The following is a 20,437-nucleotide window of genomic DNA, read 5'->3' on the forward strand; positions in this document are numbered from 1 at the left end:
ACAATAGGGTGCAACCCTCAATAAGCACCACCCACAATTTAAAGTTCTCAACAGGAGACAAGTGCCAATAGCAAGGAAGTAATTATGATTTGAAAATTATGAATTGTGTTTCCCAGAATTTGTCTTGGATGTTCTTGACAGCGCATTGGCGCCGTGGAATTTCCGCCAATAAAATGCTACGGGAGAGTCTGTCCCGCCAACAATCCCCGTAAATGGAAACGAAATCTGGATTTTATCTTGTCGGGACTCTGCTGGTTTCAGAGTGAATTGAAGGATCGACTACATTTGGAAGCACTGTAAGAATGGCGTCCTCCACCATGTCCGTGAAGTCTTCCGCAGTGCGCAGCTTCACAGGCATGAGGCCGTCCCTGCGGCCCGTGCAAGCGGCCAAGGTGAGGCCCCTGCAAGCCTGGGGAGGAGACGAGCAATGCATGCTGGATGACTCGGAGAGGAGGTTTATGAGCAATGTGTACATAGATTGGATGCGATCCCCCAGGGAGCCATGAGCAAATTGGGCTACTGGGCAGGACAGATGCCTGCCTGCTTGTAGCTCACTATCTGCTCAATTTGGGCCATTGGAACATCTCAAAGAATGGCTTTCGGTACCTGTTCTTATGACCTGGCATGATGGAATGCAGATTGCCGCACCTAGGCTCTCAAGGCGCTCCAACCTCACAGTGCGCGCTGATGGCTTCATTGGCTCCACCACCAACCTGGTGAGCTTCTGGACATGAGAAGTTAAGGACTGTCAACTTGACATTCCATAATGTTGTTGATTGGATGCTGGATGCTATTCTATCGAACTGCTTCAGGAGTGGCAGGGCCTGTACCGGTGCACGATGTCTCTGTGTATGGGCGCTGACTGAGGATGGCGTGCTGTGCAGATTATCTGCTCCTCCACTGCCATCTTCCTGGCAGCCGGGCGCTTTGGCCTGACCCCCAGCGCCAACAGACTCGCTTCCCCAGGCCTGAAGCTGTCTCCCAACAACTCCGGCCTCCAGACCGGAGACCCGGCCGGTGCGCTTGTCTGATGCATCCCAACTTCTTGAATGTACATGGCAACAGATGATGTGCACGCGCTGTTTTGCTTGGTGAACAATGGCGAATAGCAGTGTTTGTGCAAATCAGCTCACAAATGGCACGGCTGATGATGATGTGCACATCATTAGACACCCACACACCCAAAGGATCGGTGTTGATCCACTTGTAGCTGTCCACACTTTGCCCTATTTTTTTATCATCATCATCACCAAGAACCTTAGCATGATGAGAACGGTCAGGTAAATACCTGATTTATTTGTCATGACCCTCAAACAAACTGTCTTGCTTGGTGAAGTACTGATGAATGGCGGTGTTGGTGTGCAGGCTTCACAGCCACCGATGTCCTCTACCTGGGCACCATTGGACACGTCGTGGTGAGTGTCTACTCAAAATGCATCCATTACGTGAGGTTCAACCCTTGTTTTATCGAGCTGGGATTTGTTGTGAGGAAGTCGCTGCCAATCTTAAAGGTTTGTTGAATGTGTTGTGCAGGGCATTGGCAGCATCCTGGGCCTCAAGGTGTGTGACTGACTTTTAACTTGCCGTCTAACAATCAATCATCGGTCACATTATTAATATTATTCCATTTCGAGACCTGTTGTGAAGCACCTGAGGCTCATTGGCCTTGTAGGCAGTCTGTCACTGCCCCTCTTCATATCACAAACTTCTCTTGTGTCTGCATTCCGTCAAAAATTCGGCATAGATTGCCTCACCAGGTGTGACTATGCACAGGATTTGACATATCTGCTGTCATGTGCAGGCCATTGGCGCACTCTGAAGAAGCTACCCCGATGAGCGTCACAAGATGGAAAGGGGCAAATTGCCCAGAAGCAGTGCATTGAGAAGATTATTCATAGGAATCAGCTCTACGTTTTCGGGAAAATCCTGTGATGTAAACTGTTCCAGCAGTACACTTGGTTTGTGGAGTGCCACATGTGGTGAATGAAGTGGATTTGTAACATAAAAGAGTGCAAATAGAGGATGCTGCATTCAAGTACAGACAAAACACCTGGCATTCTTTCATTACAGTAAGAAGGGGCCTTGCATTCTGAAGACAACCTTATTCATGCCTTCAAACTTCAAGTGGTCCAGCTGGCTACCATCTCCTCCCAACTGCCTGAGGTACTCAACCAGCTCTGCATACAATGTGACAGGGGAAGTGCCTTTCAAGCGTCTGTGCTTGAAGAGGCGCGGAAACACACAGCACGGCACCACAGCAAACGCCTTGTCATGCTTCACTGCAAACTCCACAATGCTGTCCGTAGCCTGCACAACCAGCAGAGACCCATCCACAAGCTGGTAGCCATGTAAAGCTCAAAAGCATTTGAATGCCAGTGGTCTCAGTACAAGCAAGAAAATTCGATATACCGGCACAAGCCATCGGCCATGGTGGGGGTCCCCAAAAAGCAACTCCTTGAATTATCAAAAGTCATGCACACAAATGAGAAGCGTGCCTGATCAGGGTGGAGACCAATGACTAACGATGATGCTTGCAGCCGGGCTGCATGCCCCCCGTCCCAGAGCTCCTCGTTGAACTCCGCCTCAACGTGATCTGGCAGGGTCCCCTCAAGGGAATCCTGGGCCAGATCAGACCTGACCACCAACCAAAATCCTCAGGCTGGCCTCATGCACACACTGACTTCTAACTCAGAATAGCACCCACGTCACGAGACACCTTCAAAACATAAATCAGGGACTGTCAGACAGGCACCTGCTGCTCAGCTCTAGAATTCCATTGCTGAGATGTAGTTTGCTCAGGTCATCTGCAGCGCTGCTGGCATCCTCTTCCAGGCAGCCCCACAGGCTCTCGCAGGCGGCGTCAGCGTCCAGGAGGGACCGGAAGCTGCCGGCAGCTTCAGCGGCAGCTTCCGCCCGGATGCGCGCCAGGTGGCGGTGCGCGTCCTTCGACAGCTTTGCCGGCCGCGGGTCGATCGTGGTGCAGCGCACGCCGTGCACTGTCTGCAGGCAGAACGACAACGAGCCCGACCCTCCGGCAATGTCCAGCACGCCTGCACAGGGGCATGATCTTTTACAATCTTCAACCATGCTTTGACCTGCAGACAGAGCCAGCATATGTCCAAGCCCAGGCCTCACCGGCCAAGGGTGGATGCTTGGCCCTCTTTTCATCTCATACAGATTAATGGTGATGATGGTAATGTGCACAGGTGCGTTTATGGCTATGCCACAATGGTCGGGTGCCGCAGGAAGCAGGCGTGCCTGAGCCCTGGTTGAGCGCATCGCGGCCGTAGGTGTCCAGAAGCCACTGCGCGAAGATCGCCGCCCTCTGCCGCTTGCGCTGCGCTCCGCCCGCGTGCGGGTCCCCTGCCTGCGCCGCCATCCTGTGCCGGTGCTGCCGCCTGAACAGGCAACCAAGCCATGCCCAAGTAGAACTCACAGACAGGCTGAGGGCTTCCTCGAGGACACATGAACAGCACTGCATGGCATGCATGACATTGCGACAGAATTTGTCCCAAAGCAATGTGTCTTTATAGTGTACAAAACATGCCAATCGCTCAAATTGTGGGGAAGAGGCATCTCCTTCATGATGTCACATCACATCACATCACATATGAAACGGTTTCATATTCTCTGGCAGGGCCTTGTCCGCAGACTTGTGACACAGCACCGGTCACATGATAAAAAAGCTGGATCGGATGAAGTCCAGACCTGTCGGCGATCCATGCCTGCCGGACCCTCGGCGCCGCATGCACGTCCACATGCAGGAAGGGGCAGCTGGCGCCCTTGGCACAGCGCCCATTGATGTGAAACTTGCACAGCTGCAACTTTGACGGCTGCGTCCCGATCAGCTGCGCCTCGTCATTGTGCTGCAGAGCAATCCCATCGTCCCCTTGATCATGTGTGGGGTGTGCTGTCTGAGAGGCCTCCTCTGCTGCCTGCGTGCTCTCCGCTGCTGCTAGCTGAGTTTCAGGTCTCATGCCAGGGCTGGCTGTTTCGCTCCCATGAGACAGGCATCTTGGGATGAAGTGGCGCTTGGGATTCGTGTCCCGCCAGCGCTCCAGCACGACGATGCTGGTCAGGTGCAGGATGTGGCTGCCTGCATGCTCAAGCTGGCCGGATGCCTTCACGACATCCCCCAGCTTCAGTGTGTCCCTCAGGTCATGCACCTGCTCTTCCGTGAAGACTGGCCCCGCCTTGATCAGGATCTCGACACCCTGGCCACCGCCACTCTCCTCCAGATCGAAGAAGACCTGCATTTGGACAGGGTGGTAATTAATTTGACTAGCCAGACTGACTTAGGTGGCATTAATCCATCGGATTAATGCAAAAGTGGCCAGCACGTAGCACATACGTAGATCTGAGAATTAGATTCACCAATTTACGACTCAATTTCCGCTTGTTGACCAGAGTTCCAGTCCTGGATTCCTCGATCATCACAAGCGCAGCTCCTCAAAGCCACATCAGAGCATGATCAAATCATGCTAACAGATGCAACTCTTCATAGCAACAATTTGGAGACTTTCTGGCGCATGTTTGCAAATCACTGGCTGCGTGAAACGCTGCAAACACCTCATCGATGCAGCTTCGTCTGGAGGGGCAGCTAGCAGGTACGCGTCGGAGACCGTGGATATGTTCCGTTGCTCTTACCTCTCTGACGCTGTGTGCCAACCTGGCACGCATGGGCTCCGAATTTGCAAGATCACAATGAACAGGGTAGTTATCCGAGTGTTAGCTGCATGTCGGCATCCAATGAGGCAATGCAATGAGTACGTTGCCCGATTGGTGTATTGCGAAATCTAGATCTCGCAAAGGTATCTTGCAGTCCTGGTCGGGCTTGAGCAGATAGTACCCAGTACTATCACATAACTACAGTTAGAAATGGCTGCAGCTGGGGATTTTGCAGCGTTTAGTCAGACCCTTGTTGCTCCTCTGGCACTGAAAGAGAACCTCTTCGCACGCCTCGAAAGGTAACGAAAGATTCGTCATACGTATATTCCAAATTTCATCGGACAATCCTAGATTGTGTCTCCCTTCCGCATGTACAAGTGTGTTGCCCGTGTATCTGCAGGAAAGTAACCAGATGTATGCTCGACATGAATTCTCTCGGAAATAGGCAAATCGGCCAAAGGACTGTTCCACAGAAGCAATGGAGTCTCTTGAATCGAGCTGCCGGAGCGCTAGCAAGACTTGCGCTGTACGAGAGACTCACAGGTGCGATAAACAGTGCTCCATCTCGTTATATACAGATGTCTGGGTGCTCCAGGACTTTGCAAGCATAGCTACTGTATTACCAAAATGTTCTTCTGCAGGCACATGGCGGCTGTGTGAGTACCTCTCTGCAACAGTGGGCCCTGAGGTGAATCTGCATAACGTGCATGAGCATGCTGCAATGCTGCACCTGCGTCTGTTGAGGCGCCAGGTCATGCTGAGGTCAGGCTCTCCCCTTTTTTGCTGTGCACATGTTGCGTACATGAAACGTCCTATTCAGAGAGTTGGAATAGGACGAGGTTGGACACTGACATGAACATGCAAGCGCAGAGGCGACAGTATATGCGCGGCAGCAGTTCAGATCATGCTTTTCTACACGCGCAAGAACATGGGAACACTGGCCGCGGCCCTGAGCCGATGGTCCACATACGTGCAGCAGCGCAAAGCACAGGTACGCATCACTAGCATGTCTGACAGCCCCCAGCCACACTGCCAGGAGTGCAATCTGCACCACAGAGGGCCAGCTGAATTTGCCCCATTTCTGAGTATTATTCTGTTTTGCTGCAGACGTTCCGTGCTGCAATGGCGCGTGGTCTTCGCACGCACTGCTTGCTCAGTTCTGCCTTTGCTGCCTGGCGGAGTTGCGATCACAGTGAGAGACGTCTGGCGATAGGGTGGCGAGAAGACTCGCAGCATGGCGCCTCAGAGGACTTGTTCCTCATCGAGACCAGCTTCAGAGCAGAGTCAGAAAGCGACCAGGTACAACTCTGGACAACCTTCTGCTCTTTGTAATGGTTGTGTGGCGTGCCAGAAATAATGCGATTTCTGTGCGGTACAGGAGGGTATCTGAGGCATAGATTTGAAGCTTTTCAAACTTTCATGCGCACACTGGAACGTTCATATGCACTTGGCAATTTGTAAAGCAAGATAAAATCGTGCAGGTGGTTGTGCATCAGAATGGCTGTGCTGCTGGGCATGACCTGGACAATAGCGAGCCATCAACGCCACCTGCTGACGATTCACCTTTGGCCCTGGTGCCATTCGGCGAGAGTTCCCTGCCGAGCACAACGAGTATGGAACAACACACGTACAGGGGCGTGCGGGTGGCTTCCAGCGCACTGCGAAGAGCCGCAGAAAGGTCCAGCGTAATGATGTGCAGGTTAGTGCAGGCATTTCATGGCGGACTCTTCCCTGCATGCAAACAAGCTCAATCATTCTACTGCATAAGAATTGGCAGGCAGTGACTGATGTTGTCCCATGGGTATCAACAGTCAAAACCTTGCTCCAAAGATGTGCTTAAAACAAGCAATAGAGAGTGTCTGAGATGGGGAAAATTCCACGTGCTAGGAGCAGCGCATCCGGCGAGGCAGCATCGCCGCTGCAGCCGCCGTGGAGCCCAGCTGGCGTCCGCAGAGCGCCCCTCAGCCAATCGGCGCCGCTGCTGCACCTGCTGCAGGCCCGGGTGGCCGAGCGCAAGCAGCGCCAGCTGCAGCTGCAGCGCACCTCCTCGCCAGCAGCTGCTCTGGCGCGCCTCACTGCAGGTCCGCCAGGCACAGGATAACAAATTATGTCATTGCTGTGTTATATATCTGAATACCCCTGATTTGCGCAGTCAGGGTATTACTCCACATCGTATGTGTATTTAGCGTCTTCCTGGTGCAGTGGACTCGGGTGGTATTGTTTAATTGTATGTAGTACCCCCTGATGGCACTCTGCAATACAGAGACCTCCAGAGGTCAACTCTGATTGTGATTGACAGGGCGGGGGCGCAGGCCAGTTGTCCAGCAGAGCAATGGGCTGCCAGCAGCTGTAGTAGAGGCTGAACTGGAGGAAGGCAAGGGGGACAGATCGTGCACGAGCTCGGATTCAGCGCACTCGAGCAGCTATGTGGAGGGTGAGTGCGCATCCAGCCACAGTCCAATTGATATGGGCAGCAGCTCTGAGGCGCTGGCAGTTGACGTGAGGAGCGCAAGCCACGCCATCCCAGCACACACAGACAGCATTACACCGGCAGTGCAGCTGCAGCAAATGCGCACGCCGGCTGCGGCCGCCTCCGGCCAATCAGAGCCCGGCATGCCGGCCGCGCCTTATCAAGACGCCGGCCACCTCTGCACCGCGCCAAGCCAGCCCAGCAGCGCGGTCCCGGGACGGCCGTGCGACGGCGTGCCTGTCGCTGCAGTATCTAGCAGCCACAACAGCAAGCATGCATTGGAGAGGGTCAGTGTCTGTGGTGTTGCTGGGATAGTGGCCAGCGCGGCTGTCAGCGGCAGAGGGAGGCCGAGGGATCAAGACGCGAGGCGCAAGCTGGCGCTGCAGGCGCGGCTGGCGGCGCTGCTGCGGGTCGAGGCGCAGCGCGGCCTCAGGACGTCCACACGCCATACAGGTGAGGGAGGGGTCCCACCACCGACCCTTATCTAATGTATTTTCTCATTTTATTCCTTTTTGTGCTCTTTGTCTGATTTGTTTGTTGATTTGGTTCCTCTTTCACGTTCTGCTCTTCTCAGACCACCTTTGCTGCTCCTTCTCTTTTCTCATTTATCATGCAGGCTGTTTGCACGTGATTGCACCTCATATTTCTGTTCTTAATTTCACTTATTTTTCATCCTGTTTCTTGGCCTGTCAGATACCCCTGACAAAGTCTCCAGGATTGAGGAAAAGGCATCCAGCCGGCTGTATGCAGAGGACCTGTGCAGGAGGGCATTGCAGGTGTGTAGCGCATGCAAATCTTGCACGGAACATGTCTTGAGCCCTTCAGTTCCAACCCCTTTACCATACATTGCATGGTTTCTTCGCTTTTGACTTCTTGGGAAACTACTTGTTATTCCGCTCTGGACTTCACTGTTGTCTCTTTTCTTATTCTCCATACGGTCCCCAGATGAACTACTGCTGGCCAGCGTGAGATTAAATAGTGACTTTTTGTGCAGGCTTTCCAGGCTTGGAGCATGCATAGCCAGTCACAGCAGCATGCCTGCCTGAGACAGCTCTTTGGCAGCTGGAGGGGCTTGGTCTTGTTCAGCAAAGCGGCTCAGGAGGTGCGCATAAAAATGAAGTTATATTGGACTTTGCAATCCCTTTCCATAGCTGCTACTCACATGGCAATTTACGTCATGCACAGGCAGTCTGTAATGTTTTTGCATAGCAAAGCTCCTGTCTCAACTCAAAATTTGAGGGGCGCTGTCACACAAGATCAAACAAGTGATACTGGAGTATTATTTTATTAGTTTCTTGCAGGTCGAAGGGGCAAGGGAGCGAGGGCGGCTGTGCCAGGCCTTCCACCAGTGGCAGCTGCAGAGCCTCAGGTCCAAGCTGCACTCGGTCACCCTGGCGCTAGCAGCAAGCGCAGCAGCCCCTAATGCCACATCAGCCACCAATGCACAGGAACAGTTCCCACCAGCTGCCAACATGGAGCTCGCACTGCGGCAGGTGCCGGCACATGCAGCGGAGGTTCCTTGCCCACCAGTCTGCGATGAGCGGCTGGGGAGCGAACAGGGCAGCAATCAGGCACCGCTCACAGATGCACAAGCTGCAGCAGAGGTCATTGGATCAGCTGCGCAGGTGGCTGACATAGCAAGGGAGGTCAGTGAAGCCCTTGTTGGAGCCACACTGATGGACATCAGCGGTGCAGACCAGTCAGACAACGCCTCAGAGCCGTTGCAGGCCTGGGGCGGGGATGGCGGGGCAGTCAGCGGCCAGGCTAGCCGGCGATGGGCGGCAGAGGCTACCGGTGACTTGGCGCTAGAGCGTGGTGCATGCAAGCCGGCCGCTGGAGCGGACAGCCCCGTGGCCAGCCGGGTTCCCCCACAGCATGCAGCAGCGACGAATGCAGGGAGATTTGTAGATGTGCTGCACCCAGATGACGATGGTCTGCTGGAGTGGGTGAGCAGCAGCTGCTGCAGCAATGCGCCAGTTGGCATCGGGAGCTGCGCCATGGAGACTACCGAGTCAGATGAGCAGCACATGCAGGCCACAGCTGCCGCCAGCTGCAATGCACCTCAGCAGGAGCCTCCGGCCGCACAGTACCACAGCCCAGCAGCTGCACGGAAGCCTGACTCCTTTGCCAGCAGGATCGCCCCCATGCTGCTGCCTGAGCCGACCTCCTTCGGTCAGCAGTGGGCCGCTGCGCGCGGATTGGACAGCCCGGGCTCTCCCGGTGGATGCGGACGCCTAATGGCTGCTCATCAGGAAGCGCTGGCGGAAGGCTACACCGAGGTAGTTGCATCCTGCAGTCGTCCAGCAGGCCCGCCCACCGCATTCACCTCTGCTGCAAGCATAAAAGGTGCAGCATCAACCGCCTCAGCATGCTTGCTGCAGCCTGCAGATGACCTTGACCTGTCTGCAGCGGCGTCTGACATCAGTCTGCAGTCGCCTGTGGGCAGCGCATCAGCAGATGCATGGCCCGTCGACAGCAACATATGGGATGAAGAGCCGCAGGGCAAGCACGCTCCAGAACTGCAGCAGCCCAGAGACTGCCAGACCCGGGCAGCGGTGGCTGCCCTTTTGGGCAGCCCGGGGGCGCCATCAATGCAGATTGCTCCGATGGTGTGCGCAGCGTTTGGCCCCGGCAGTGGCGGTTTTGTGCATGCCGACGCGCTCGCAAGCCCCATCACCCTCGCGAAGGAGGGCGCGCCCCGGGACGGTCGCCCGGCGGCCACGGCGCCCATTGAGCGGCGTCGCCTCGGCGGCGCGCGGCTGTCGCAGAGCTCCGGGTGGTCGTCGGAGCAGGGCAGCTGCTCCGGCGATGAGTCAGCGGATGACTCATCCCGGGAGCGGCTGCGCAAGCGCCTCTTCCACAGCGTCGACTGCCGCTCGATCATGGCCTGCCCTCCCAGCGACTGCATGGCAGCACCTGCGGTCACCTGCCAGGCACCTGACACAGGACAGCGACTGCCCAGCCCGCGGCGCATGAGGCGAGAGGGTGCAGATGCTCTGGCTCTGCAGGGGTTTTGGAGTGGAGGCCCGGGGGGTCCGCTGCAGCAGGGGCGCATGGGTGTGGGGCCGTGGGATGTGCAGTCTGCGGCGGGCGGCGCTGCTGCGCAGCTGATGCCGGCGCCGCTCGAAGCCGGGTGCCTAGGGGCCAGCCGTGTCCGCAGCCTCACGGCCTCCTTTGAGGCTGCTGCCAGCTCGAACAAGACTCAGCACATGTCAGGTGTGATACTTTCTTTGCGCAGGCTCGCTTGAAGCAAATGTACACTCTATGCTAGGGACATGTGCAGCTTGCCGCTGCCTTTTGTGAAGTTTGTGTAAGAGTCAGGGAGGGCGCCTTCTGAGAGTGAAGCTTTCTACGGCGAAGGAGATGTTTACATGCTGCATGATGCTTGGGTGTCTGAAGTGTGTTCCGATGGTATTCTAGACAGGAGGGAGCCAGCGCAGCCGTTCTTTCACGGGTGGCAGGTCGCAGCCGCGGTGCTACCCGTTTGACTTTGCCACGCCGCAGCGATTCAGCTCCTTCTGTGATCAGCCTTGCACAGGAGAGTCGGCAGGGTCTAACGATATGTTCACGTGGTGTCTGTGACAGGCTGCCAGCCAGATCGTCCCTTTGAAGGGCGTTGTACAGCTAAGCAACAGTGGGTAGTTCACTGGACATTAGTCACCAGATGAGCTCTAGCTGGGGCACACAATGCAGAAACCATGTACAGCTATACCGTTGCTATTTTGCTTTATCATTGAGAGCTACTGCCATCAGAAAGAACTTGAAAGTGGGAACTTGATGGTGATTTACTGTACTGAATTGTAAAATACATACTGATCAGTGGTTGCTGGCCAGGCTCAAAATCATCTTCAGTGGGACAAATGTTTTCATCAGGGTTCACCAACAGAGGTTTCCCACTTAGGTAACCGTGATCACGGATACACAGCTGTGCTCATCTGTTTGAAGCACCCAGCAAGCATAACACAACCAATGGCCCCAATTGTTGGCCAACGATGCAGCGTGTGCAGAGCTGACCTGCACCTAATCTACCGACTGGTCTGTGGTCCACGTACATTACTACTTTTCGCTGGCTTTTCGCTTGCCAGTCACTTTAGAGTGTGATTTCTGCAAAACAGACTCGGACCAGAGTGCCCTTTCGATGTCCTTGGCTCTCAGCACCCTGCCTGCGCGTCACAGCATAGACTGCATTAGACAGGCACAATAGCAGAAAGTGCCTCCTTCAAATTTGTAAGCTCTTGTGCAGGCATGCATACAGAACTCATTGGTGTGGTTGATACATGACACTGGTGATTGGTGCGCACTGTCTTGTCTGTTTCTCCCTTCAGCATATTTTTCTGAGATCTGGTCCGCCTTGAACCTCAAGAGGTGCGCAAATTCGAGGTATCTTGGGAGCGTGTACTGCTTCGGACCCCTGCAAGGCGCTCGGCAGCTGTCAGTTGGGATCCCACAGGCAAATCTGAGATGGGTGTTGTGCACACAGATTGCTTTTTCATGATTTGCACAAAGGGGACCCGCACGTCAGAGCAGCAGCCATTGCCTCGTCACTCATGAAAGGAACGTCCTCACAGTAAGCTGTCAGAATGGCTGATGCTGTGGCTGGGCCCACGCCCTGTCGAATATGCACTTTACTTTACTGTGATGACTGAAGCAGCATCTCATGGTGATCATGATGGATTTGTCCTAGTACACATGAGACTCCATGCGCGCGGTGGCACTCCTGGAAGGACACGGTGCGTACCTTGAGCTCTATTAAGGGCTGCATTGCATCTCGGATTGCTACGCGATCATCGTCTGCATCATAGGGGGCCAAGTCCCTGATCTTCTTTGATTGTTCAAATGCCGCAAAGGACTGCTCTTCCACAAGGTCATCCTGTAGTGCTTTGGCATAGTCCAGAAGTTTTGGTCGCCACTTCCCCCTCTTCAGCTTCCACTCAACCTGTAGATGAGTTGAGAGGCTTTTGACCGTTGTCAAAGCATATAATATTATTGGGGTGCAGGTAGAAACCTCAGGATGACAAAACGTGACGCACCAGCTTCACCAAATCCTCAGCGTTGATCGCTGGTCTTGGGTATCTGTCTGCGATTGCATCGGGCAAGTCATCATAAAACCACCTACATGGAGAAATACAGTTGTTGGATAGCAAGGCAGAGGCGCCCAACAAAGGCTATTGGCACGTGTTCCTTTTAATTTTCATCATGGAAAAGGAGGATTACTGGTCTAGTTCGGTCAGCCTGTCATTTTGGAGTGTCTTCACTCTTTCCGGTGCAGCTTCTAGGTGATCCAGCCACAGTTTCGGGTCGTCCGAGTTCCAGAGTTCCGACACCATGATTCCTTCCTTCCAACAAATTTGAACGCTTTGAAATATTAAGATGTGTTAAACAATCTGTGTGCGATGAGGTAAACAATCAAATAAAACTATTAGAGGCTTTGGGATCCACCGATTGCAATACTTAAAATATCTGCCTTAGAAACTAAGTCACCCAGCAGAACAAGGGATCTCAATGAAATTTAAAGGCATTAATCTGGGACCGATGTGATAATTTGTGGCTGTTGATCACATGTTTTGAGCTGGTCAGATTCAGGGGAATATGATATCGAGATCCCATTCGTTGACTTTCAACGAAACTCTTTCCAGCATGCAAGCAATCAATCTATCCTTTCAAACGTGAGATACGATTTAATACAAAAGAGCTCGGCTGTAGTTTCCATCACAATGCGAAAAGAGAGGTGCTCCATGACAACTCTAACCCCACTGTTCCATCCGCATTTGTTATATCTGAGAGGAAGCCTTGTAAGAATAATAGTATTGATGTTCTAGTTTTCCTGATGTAAAAATCGCAAATCATATATCAAATTTGAGCATTCAAGTGGTGAAGGAACCCACCCTAAGCTCCTAGCACAACGCCTAGGCTCCACAAGCATGGCAGCTATTGAGCAAGCAGCGAATGTGGATGAGAAGACTCGCAGAGTGCGCAGTTTGCTGAGCAGCTATTATGGAGCGGAAGGTGCCCCTAGCCAGGGCGGGTCCCCAAGAAGTGAGCAATCAGACACACCATCGACACGGAGCGCAAGCAGGCTGGGAGGTGGCAGGGCCTTGGCCGGACTGGATTCTGCAGCCTTTGATACGGACAGGTGAGTAATATTTGCTCGCCAGGATAGCGCAGGTTAGGTACACGTCTTGGGACCTCGTCGAACTTGCATGGGTTGAGAGCAATATGTGCAAAATCATCTCAGATTTTGAAGCATGTTGTTTGACTGGACGCTGGGTTCAAGAACGGCAAGAGGAACATATTTGTGCTTCTGGGGTTGGGCAGGTATCTGCAGTCTCTCCTGCGCACAACCCGGCTGGATGCCCTGCTGGCCAAGCACACGGAAATGTCCTCGGAGATAAAAAACCTGGACTCAGACATGCAGATGCTGGTGTATGAAAACTACAACCGCTTCATCTCAGCCACGGACACCATCCGCACCATGAAGTCCAATGTGGATGGCATGGACTCCAGCATGCAGGAGCTGGAGAAAGTCACAGGTCGCCTGCTGCCCTACCTTATGTGTATATTGAAAAACCTCTCTTATTCCAATTCATCCCAATATGTGCATCATTCCGCAGTGTTCGCACACGACGAATTTACAGCCGGGCCGGCTGTAGTTATCATGCATGCATTCCCCAACAAGATCGAGCATGCATGTAGTATGCATGCGTTCTGGCCAATTCGGGACACAGCCGAAGGTCATTTGCCATATTGCCACAATGTGCTACTGCAATGGCTGATATTTGTAATCTATGGACCTGCAGAGAGCGTGGCGGAGCGCAGCGAGGCAGTGAACTCCAAGCTGCAGCTGCGGCGGGACCAGATCGAGGAGCTGAGTCAGGTGAAGAACCTGCTGACCAAGCTGCAGGCCGTCTTCGACCTGCCCCGCCGACTGCGCACCGCCTTGGACAGAGGGGCCCTCGAGATTGCAGCGGATGCCTATGCCGACGCTGCACCCCTGCTCAAGCGCTACGGGCACAAGGTCTGCCTCCCTGTATCAGTATGGCTTCCAATTAATTAGTCCACCCCATCTAGAGGAGCACCTGAGAATTTGGGGCCGTCATTGTTATGGCCTGCCCAGATGAATAGCAAAATCAGGGGCTGGGGAGCTCGAGACAACAGCAACTTCACACATGAATGAGGATTAGCGTGCAACAACTGCCTATGCGCGGACCACTCCAGTTTCTGTCTAAGATCAGGATCCAATATAAGGGAGCACATATCACAAGATTCGCTGTACAAGCCAGCCTTGTAAACAAACAACCTAGTATTTATATCCATCCACTGACCCATATTCCTGTTGTTCACAATCAAAAAAGCAAGTGCTGCCGTGGAAGGCAGATGGATGCCCTCCTGCACCATTGCATTCATGGTGGTACGTACCGTGCAAAGAAGCTCAGATGGGCAGAGCTAATGGGTAAGTTGCTTGTGCACCAATGCACTCCAGATTCAATTTACTCTGCAGAAAAGCCCAGATGGGCAGAGCTAATGTAATATGCACTGTGCTGCCAGGGTGCGTTCAGGAAGGTGGCGGTGGAGGCGAGCGCGTGTGCGAAGGAGCTGACGGGGACGCTGAAGCAGCGCATGCTGCACCACAAGGAGGAGGCGGCCGAGTGCATCCAGATGCTGCGCAAGCTGGGCGAGCCCGTGGAATCCCTGCAGGTGAAGCACTAGCCTGGACCAATATGTGCACACCCTGGACGCACGTAGCTTCGGTACTGTAGCAGTGACGGGTCAGTGCCATGTGTCAGCCATGCAACAGCCAGGGTGACATGGAGGAGGTGCAAAAGGGTCAGAGAGGTGGACCCGTGTGCAAATGTCTGAAAATTGTTGTCTTCAATGAGGAGGAGTTTCTGCAGACTTGGGAGGGTCACAGAGGTGGACCTTTGCACTTCATGAATCTCAACGCAGACATGAACGATACATTATGCTCATTGTTTTGTGAAGGCGGTGTTGTGTGGTGGGGTCGCAGGAGGATTTCCTGGCCTGCATGAAGCTGCGCATGGCCAACATCCTGGTGGAGGCCGAGGCGGTCGTGGCGGCCATGGCTGTGCAGAATGGGCTCAGGCGGCAGTCAGGTGCCACAGACACATCTGATCAACGACGAGCAAATTGGTTTTGCTGGCTTTCAGCAGTAAATGTGTTGCACCCAGCCCATGGAATCGCCCTATACTTGTGGATCAGCATGGACATGACTACAGCATTTTGATGGAGTGGCGCAAGGTGTCACAGAGTGGACACACAGCTTTTTCCGGCTGCAAGCTGAGCAAAAGGGCCGCACCAGTCAGCAACAGCTTGACGATGACCTCTGTTATTGCGTCTCTGCGGGTCTTGAGATACTATAGCAGAGGGGTTGTCATGGCTGTAGCTGGCTGGAGCATGTATCGGTATGTGCGCCGTGCGGCCAGAAACGAAATTCTCCTTTATGTGAGGGTCCGTGCATGTGCGCGCAGGTGCGGCTGCTGAGGTGGCGCATGCGGACGCATGGGGCCTGGAGCCGGGGAAGACACCAAACGTGACGCGGTTTGCTGTGGAATTGGACCAGCGGTTCCTCACAGAGCTCACGCACACCACCGTGCTCTTCAATGAACTCTTTGACCAATCCGGCCGCCGGCAACTCCTCAAGGCAAGTCTTCTCCTTTCTCCATTTGCCTTTCCCACCTATCAGGCCCTTATCAGGCGAGGCACTTGCAGGAGCTTGCTGTGGAGGCTAGGCAGTACATCTCGGCTCTTCTCGTGTCCCCAAGCCACGCTAGACCCATTTGTGCTAATGGCAGGAAAGCCCATGGCACATTCAACAATCCCAGGCGAGCCTTGCTGAGAGATATCAGTAGACAAAGGACTTTCTTTTGACTTGCCAGACGCTGGTGTGCGTGCGTTTGCAGGCGACTCGGGAGAGGTTCATGGAGTACATTGCGGTGATGAAGAAGGCGCTGAGGGACGCTGCCGAGGCCAGCGCCGCGCACTCGGCGGGCATCCAGCTGCTGGATGCTTCCAGCAACGGCGCTGCACAGGCCCACCCGCCTCCAGGCAAGCTCCCCAAGCAATCGCTATGTGGAATTTAGAGCACAATCGATTCAGTCAAACCACACCCAGATTTGCACTGGTGCAGCGTGCCACACAAGCACATGATCGACACTATGGCCAAGACTGATCTTGGGCAAAGATCATGGAGATTTTGGATGAGAGGGTTCCGATTGTGTTGTATGCTGATTGCACAGATCCGAGCGAGGACTGGGGTGCCACGGTACTGGCAGAAGCGCTGTACACAGCGTCCAATGATGTGGCGCGCGTCCAAAGCCTCTTACCAGAACTCTCCCCTGCTGACAGGTACGTGCACCAGTCCACATAAATCTTCCAAGCCAACTTCTTCGCAATTTTCCTTCGTGCCACCGTCCAAGCTCAGCAGATCCTTGGCAATCTTGAACCCTGTAAGTCTGACAGACGGACTCCGTCTTCTATGGATGCTTTGCTGTTGGACAAAACTGCTCGTGCTTGGCCCTCCACCACATATAGAACATTATGGGAAATTCATCAGCTGACCCTCTCGTGTGAAGGCCGTGCTGAGTTTTGACTGCTCGGGAATGGCGTAGGGGAACAGAGGTAGTGGAGGGTGTGCTGCGGCACCACATAGGGGCCTGTTTTGCAGCGCTGGAGCGGCGGGTGCTGGACCTTCTGCATGAGGTGCTGCCGCGGCTCAAGTCCTTCGAGGCAGCCAAGAAGAAGCCCATGCCCGGCTCGCAGCAGACTCACCCCCTTGTGGAGGTAGCCATCCCCTTCCCCCTGCCTGCTGATGGCATGAGAGAAGCAAGCCTGATGCTTCTGCGGTAGCAACTTTGAAGAAATAACGTGTACAAAACAGCGCGCACAGCTCTGCAGGGTGCCCATTGCAGCAGCCTTGTGCAAGGGATATTCCATCAACACGGGTTATATTGTCATGCAGCCGGCATGCATGCACCAGGGCAAGGCACACGCAGCTCAACAGACCCCTTTTATAAAGCAGAATATTGCAGGGCTATTGAAGTACTTCAGCTGTCTCCTTGCATGCTCAGTCGGGGGTTGTGTTGGGATTATGCAGGCGTTTGAGGGCATCGCGCAGATATTGCTGGCGGGGACGGACTCGGTGCTGCAGGCGATGGAGATGTACACCAAGCGCGCCTGGGTGCTGCGCGCCTGGCAGGACGTCTTCGTGGACCTGGTTCAGGGGCAGCTGCAGCAGCTCTTCCTCTCCCTCCTCTCACGTGAGCCCACCCGGCCCCAACCATTGTGTTGGACTTTATTATTGCCAGCAGGGTGCAAGCCTCTCTAATGCTGGAAGAGGCAGTGAGGGGACATTGTGCTCAGCATTCAAAGCGGGAGAGACATCTTGAGACTGCCACAGGGAACTGCAGTGACAACAGGGAGCTACAATAGGTAATAGGGAAGAATAGGGCCTACATTGACAAGAAGGGAAGCTTGTGGGTGTGCAGGATTTTGGAGCTTGTCAGGACTAGGATCAGAGGGGCTCCAGGGCCAGCCGGGGCTCGCGCCGCCGTCTGCTGGCGGCGCCTGGGACGTCTTTGCGCGACCACCCTCCCCAGGTAAATCCACCCCTGCCTTTGACCTACCAACGCCAGCACGGCCCAAAAACTGAAGCTGTCAATGTTCAAGAGCCATCAGAGCGATCCTACGGTGGTTGCGCGTCAATGATGCAAAGAGGGGACATCTAGCCAGATACTGTAGTGCTCATCTGAATCCCACAGAACCTAAATGTGGTCATGTTCTGCTTATGTTGAGGTCTGTGGGTTGGTTTAATCATAGATTTTCTGGGGTGCGGGGAAGTGTGCTCAGGCTGTGTGTTGGTGTAACAGAGGCGGAGGCGAGGCCGCCAGAGGCAGGGGTGTTGCTGCTGCTGGCGAGGGTGTGCTCGTTCATGGAGAGCAACGCGCTGGTGCATGTGATGGAGACGCTGGCCGCCACCTTCCCGGGCCAGGGCGGCGGCTCCGGCAGCGGCCAGCCGCCCGCCTTCGTCGCCGGCGAAGTGGCCAGGTTGGGCTCTATTCACTTCAAAACGCCTTTCAAATTGCATGCAGGTCATGACGCATGGTCAGCAGTCTCGGCCCCCTGGGTATTTGCCGCAGCAAAGCCGCTCACAAGCAGGATGTTTGATACTTCAGCCGGGACGCGCCTGTCATCATGATCTGGGTAGATGGTGAAAGCCGGGACGCGCGCTTGAGGCAGCCAGCATGTTGCGCAAGTCTGCTTTGTTATGGCTGGGACTTGCGCCCGGGACAGTGATACTCCTTTCATCCATGCAGGCTCTGCAAATCAACCAGCTGTATTCTGCAGTGTTTTCTTTGAGGGTACCAAAGACTAACTATAAGACTTAAATTTGATGCGGATGTTCTGATCATACTTATCCTGTGCTAAACACCGCTTTACATTTCTACTGCGGAAGCTAACATGGCTTCGATGAGTTTCTGCTGCCGTCCCAGTGTATCTGCCCGTGAAAGCAGTGCTTTTCAGAGGGTCTCAATTGCTCGTTGCAGGCGGCTGCACATGGCGATGCGCGCGCTGGTGGACGGCTACGTGGAGGCGCACGGCCGGCGGCTGAGTGCGGCGGTGCGCGCGGCGGCCGATGCGGCGGACCCGGCCGACCAGCGCGAGCCGCGCGCGCCGCAGGCGGTGTGCGGCCAGATGCTGCAGGCACTCGCAGCCGCGCGCGACGAGGCCGCGCTGCTCATCGACGACTCCGCCGCCGCGCAGCCCAGCGGTGAGACCCCCACTTAGGAGCATTATCTGAATCTGGCATCATGCTGAAGGCATACAAGGTGATGTACCTCTGCGTGTTGCATAATGTCTTTGTAGGCAGTGGAAGGGGTGGCAGGTGAAAAAAAGCTTGGGGGTCCCATTCTGATTCTGATGAGCGTAAAAGTTCTGCTGCCACAGCATTGAGTGCCATTGCAGAGGACGTGGTTGCCAGAAAGAGATTCTCTTTCTAGCCATGATTAACAAGTACAGCAGGCTGCTGGTCTCAGGAGCGGTGGTATAGAAATATTTGTGTGGGCGGGAGTGCAGGGCGCGGTGAGGAGTGGTACAGCAGCGCGGCGGCGGGCAGCCGGGAGGGCATGGAGCGCAACGTGGCGCGCCTGTTCCAGGAGCGCGGGCCCATCTTCGGCCAGATTGACCTCATGCAGGCCAGCGTGCTCGCAGGTGCGCATTGCACCGTTCCCCAGAGACTTATTCATATTGAATTTTGCAGACAACACCTGGCAGCTTGACTGGTTTCTGAGGACCCCGTTTGCTTGATCGGCGCTTGCTACCTGTTTGGAGGGGTATGTGACTTGCCACATGGTGTGGTCGCTGCCCAATGCACCCTGGGCTCTTGCTTGTGGCTGCAGAAAATGATCATTAGCATGGAGTACCTGAGGTTGTTGCACAATCGATGCAGAAATCCCTGAACGGGAGTGCTGACTGGAAATTCATGGCGTCGGGTGCAGGCATAACGCGGATCGGCATAAAGTCGTTTGTGGAGTCTGTGCGGCTGCAGACGCTGAACCGGCAGGGGCTGCAGCAGCTGCAGGTGGATGTCCACTTCCTGCGGCCGCAACTGCGCAGGTGAGATCCCAGCCCTTCCGCCTTCACATGCACATAACAACTTACCCGGCCTTCAGAGTGCCGTCAAATCATCAGTCAGTCGGTCACATTGCATCGCTTCCAGCAAACTTAGGGCTTTCCGATGCCTGATCTGATGCTGTTCAGAATCAACGTCCAGCATGGAATCCAACCATTGTGAGCTGCGTTAAGCAACACGCGTACACCTTTGACTGTGCTTTGTCTGTGCTGGCATCAAATTTTTGCATGCATGCATGCATGCATGCATGCATGCGCGGGGATTGAAAGCGTGTTTGTGGTGGGGATGTGCAGGTATGCGCAGGGACCTGAGGGAGCAGTGGTGTCGCACCTGCTAGATGAAGTTGTGGCTGCAGCTGTAGAGCGTTCTCTGGAGCCAATCCTGCTTGATGGGCACATCCTTGACCGGCTGGCCAGCGCGACACCTGCTCAGTGATGCAAGGAAGAAGCCCTTTAATCTATTCAGCAATGTCAAAGCATGTAAAAGAATTAATACGTGCATATTGGACGCGGTTCCGGCTGCAGACGGACCTGTGTATGCCCTAGACCCTCTGGGCTCTGGGTTCGCCACTCACAAAGATTAGATTATTTATACTTTTATGGGGTTTAAATGGGAACATTAGAGAAAATGGTATGCTGACATCAAAGCAACAT

At 54.4% G+C, this 20,437-nt stretch overlaps 4 protein-coding genes across 4 annotated transcripts; 3 read left to right on the top strand and 1 right to left on the bottom strand.

The window, feature by feature from the left end:
- Nucleotides 1-280: 280 nt before the first annotated feature.
- Nucleotides 281-2,013, top strand: COCSUDRAFT_48119 (hypothetical protein). The gene is made up of 6 exons (XM_005645939.1): nt 281-392; nt 639-716; nt 885-1,017; nt 1,366-1,415; nt 1,534-1,560; nt 1,802-2,013. The coding sequence occupies exons 1-6, from the start codon at nt 303-305 to the stop codon at nt 1,817-1,819; spliced, it is 396 nt and encodes a 131-aa protein (XP_005645996.1). The 5' UTR covers nt 281-302; the 3' UTR covers nt 1,820-2,013.
- Nucleotides 2,014-2,064: 51 nt separating this feature from the next.
- On the bottom strand, nt 2,065-4,256 carry COCSUDRAFT_43180 (hypothetical protein; the record flags this gene model as incomplete). Its single annotated transcript, XM_005645940.1, has 5 exons — nt 2,065-2,307; nt 2,481-2,634; nt 2,753-3,050; nt 3,205-3,398; nt 3,709-4,256. 5 exons carry the CDS (start codon nt 4,254-4,256, stop codon nt 2,065-2,067), a joined length of 1,437 nt encoding a protein of 478 aa, XP_005645997.1.
- Nucleotides 4,257-5,572: 1,316 nt separating this feature from the next.
- Nucleotides 5,573-10,626, top strand: COCSUDRAFT_56670 (hypothetical protein; the record flags this gene model as incomplete). Its single annotated transcript, XM_005645941.1, has 9 exons — nt 5,573-5,659; nt 5,776-5,967; nt 6,165-6,346; nt 6,556-6,749; nt 6,968-7,591; nt 7,832-7,914; nt 8,133-8,240; nt 8,440-10,354; nt 10,559-10,626. The coding sequence occupies 9 exons, from the start codon at nt 5,573-5,575 to the stop codon at nt 10,624-10,626; spliced, it is 3,453 nt and encodes a 1,150-aa protein (XP_005645998.1).
- Nucleotides 10,627-12,811: 2,185 nt separating this feature from the next.
- On the top strand, nt 12,812-20,219 carry COCSUDRAFT_66895 (hypothetical protein; the record flags this gene model as incomplete). The annotated part of the gene is made up of 16 exons (XM_005645942.1): nt 12,812-13,271; nt 13,454-13,668; nt 13,936-14,153; nt 14,684-14,833; nt 15,144-15,249; nt 15,625-15,746; nt 16,057-16,225; nt 16,393-16,501; nt 16,765-16,936; nt 17,250-17,412; nt 17,641-17,751; nt 18,022-18,199; nt 18,700-18,923; nt 19,229-19,363; nt 19,651-19,768; nt 20,078-20,219. Exons 1-16 carry the CDS (start codon nt 13,060-13,062, stop codon nt 20,217-20,219), a joined length of 2,544 nt encoding a protein of 847 aa, XP_005645999.1. The 5' UTR covers nt 12,812-13,059.
- Nucleotides 20,220-20,437: the final 218 nt, after the last annotated feature.

This window comes from Coccomyxa subellipsoidea, assembly GCF_000258705.1.
Source record: "Coccomyxa subellipsoidea C-169, whole genome shotgun sequence".
In the NCBI taxonomy this organism is placed as follows: domain Eukaryota; kingdom Viridiplantae; phylum Chlorophyta; class Trebouxiophyceae; family Coccomyxaceae; genus Coccomyxa; species Coccomyxa subellipsoidea.

Excerpts from the sequence above, each read along its gene's own strand:
- COCSUDRAFT_48119 (XM_005645939.1), top strand. The coding sequence starts at position 303 with ATGGCGTCCTCCACCATGTCCGTGAAGTCTTCCGCAGTGCGCAGCTTC. Across the intron at positions 1,018-1,365 it reads CCAGACCGGAGACCCGGCCG|GCTTCACAGCCACCGATGTC; the intron begins GTGCGCTTGTCT and ends GTTGGTGTGCAG. Across the intron at positions 1,416-1,533 it reads GCACCATTGGACACGTCGTG|GGCATTGGCAGCATCCTGGG; the intron begins GTGAGTGTCTAC and ends TGTGTTGTGCAG.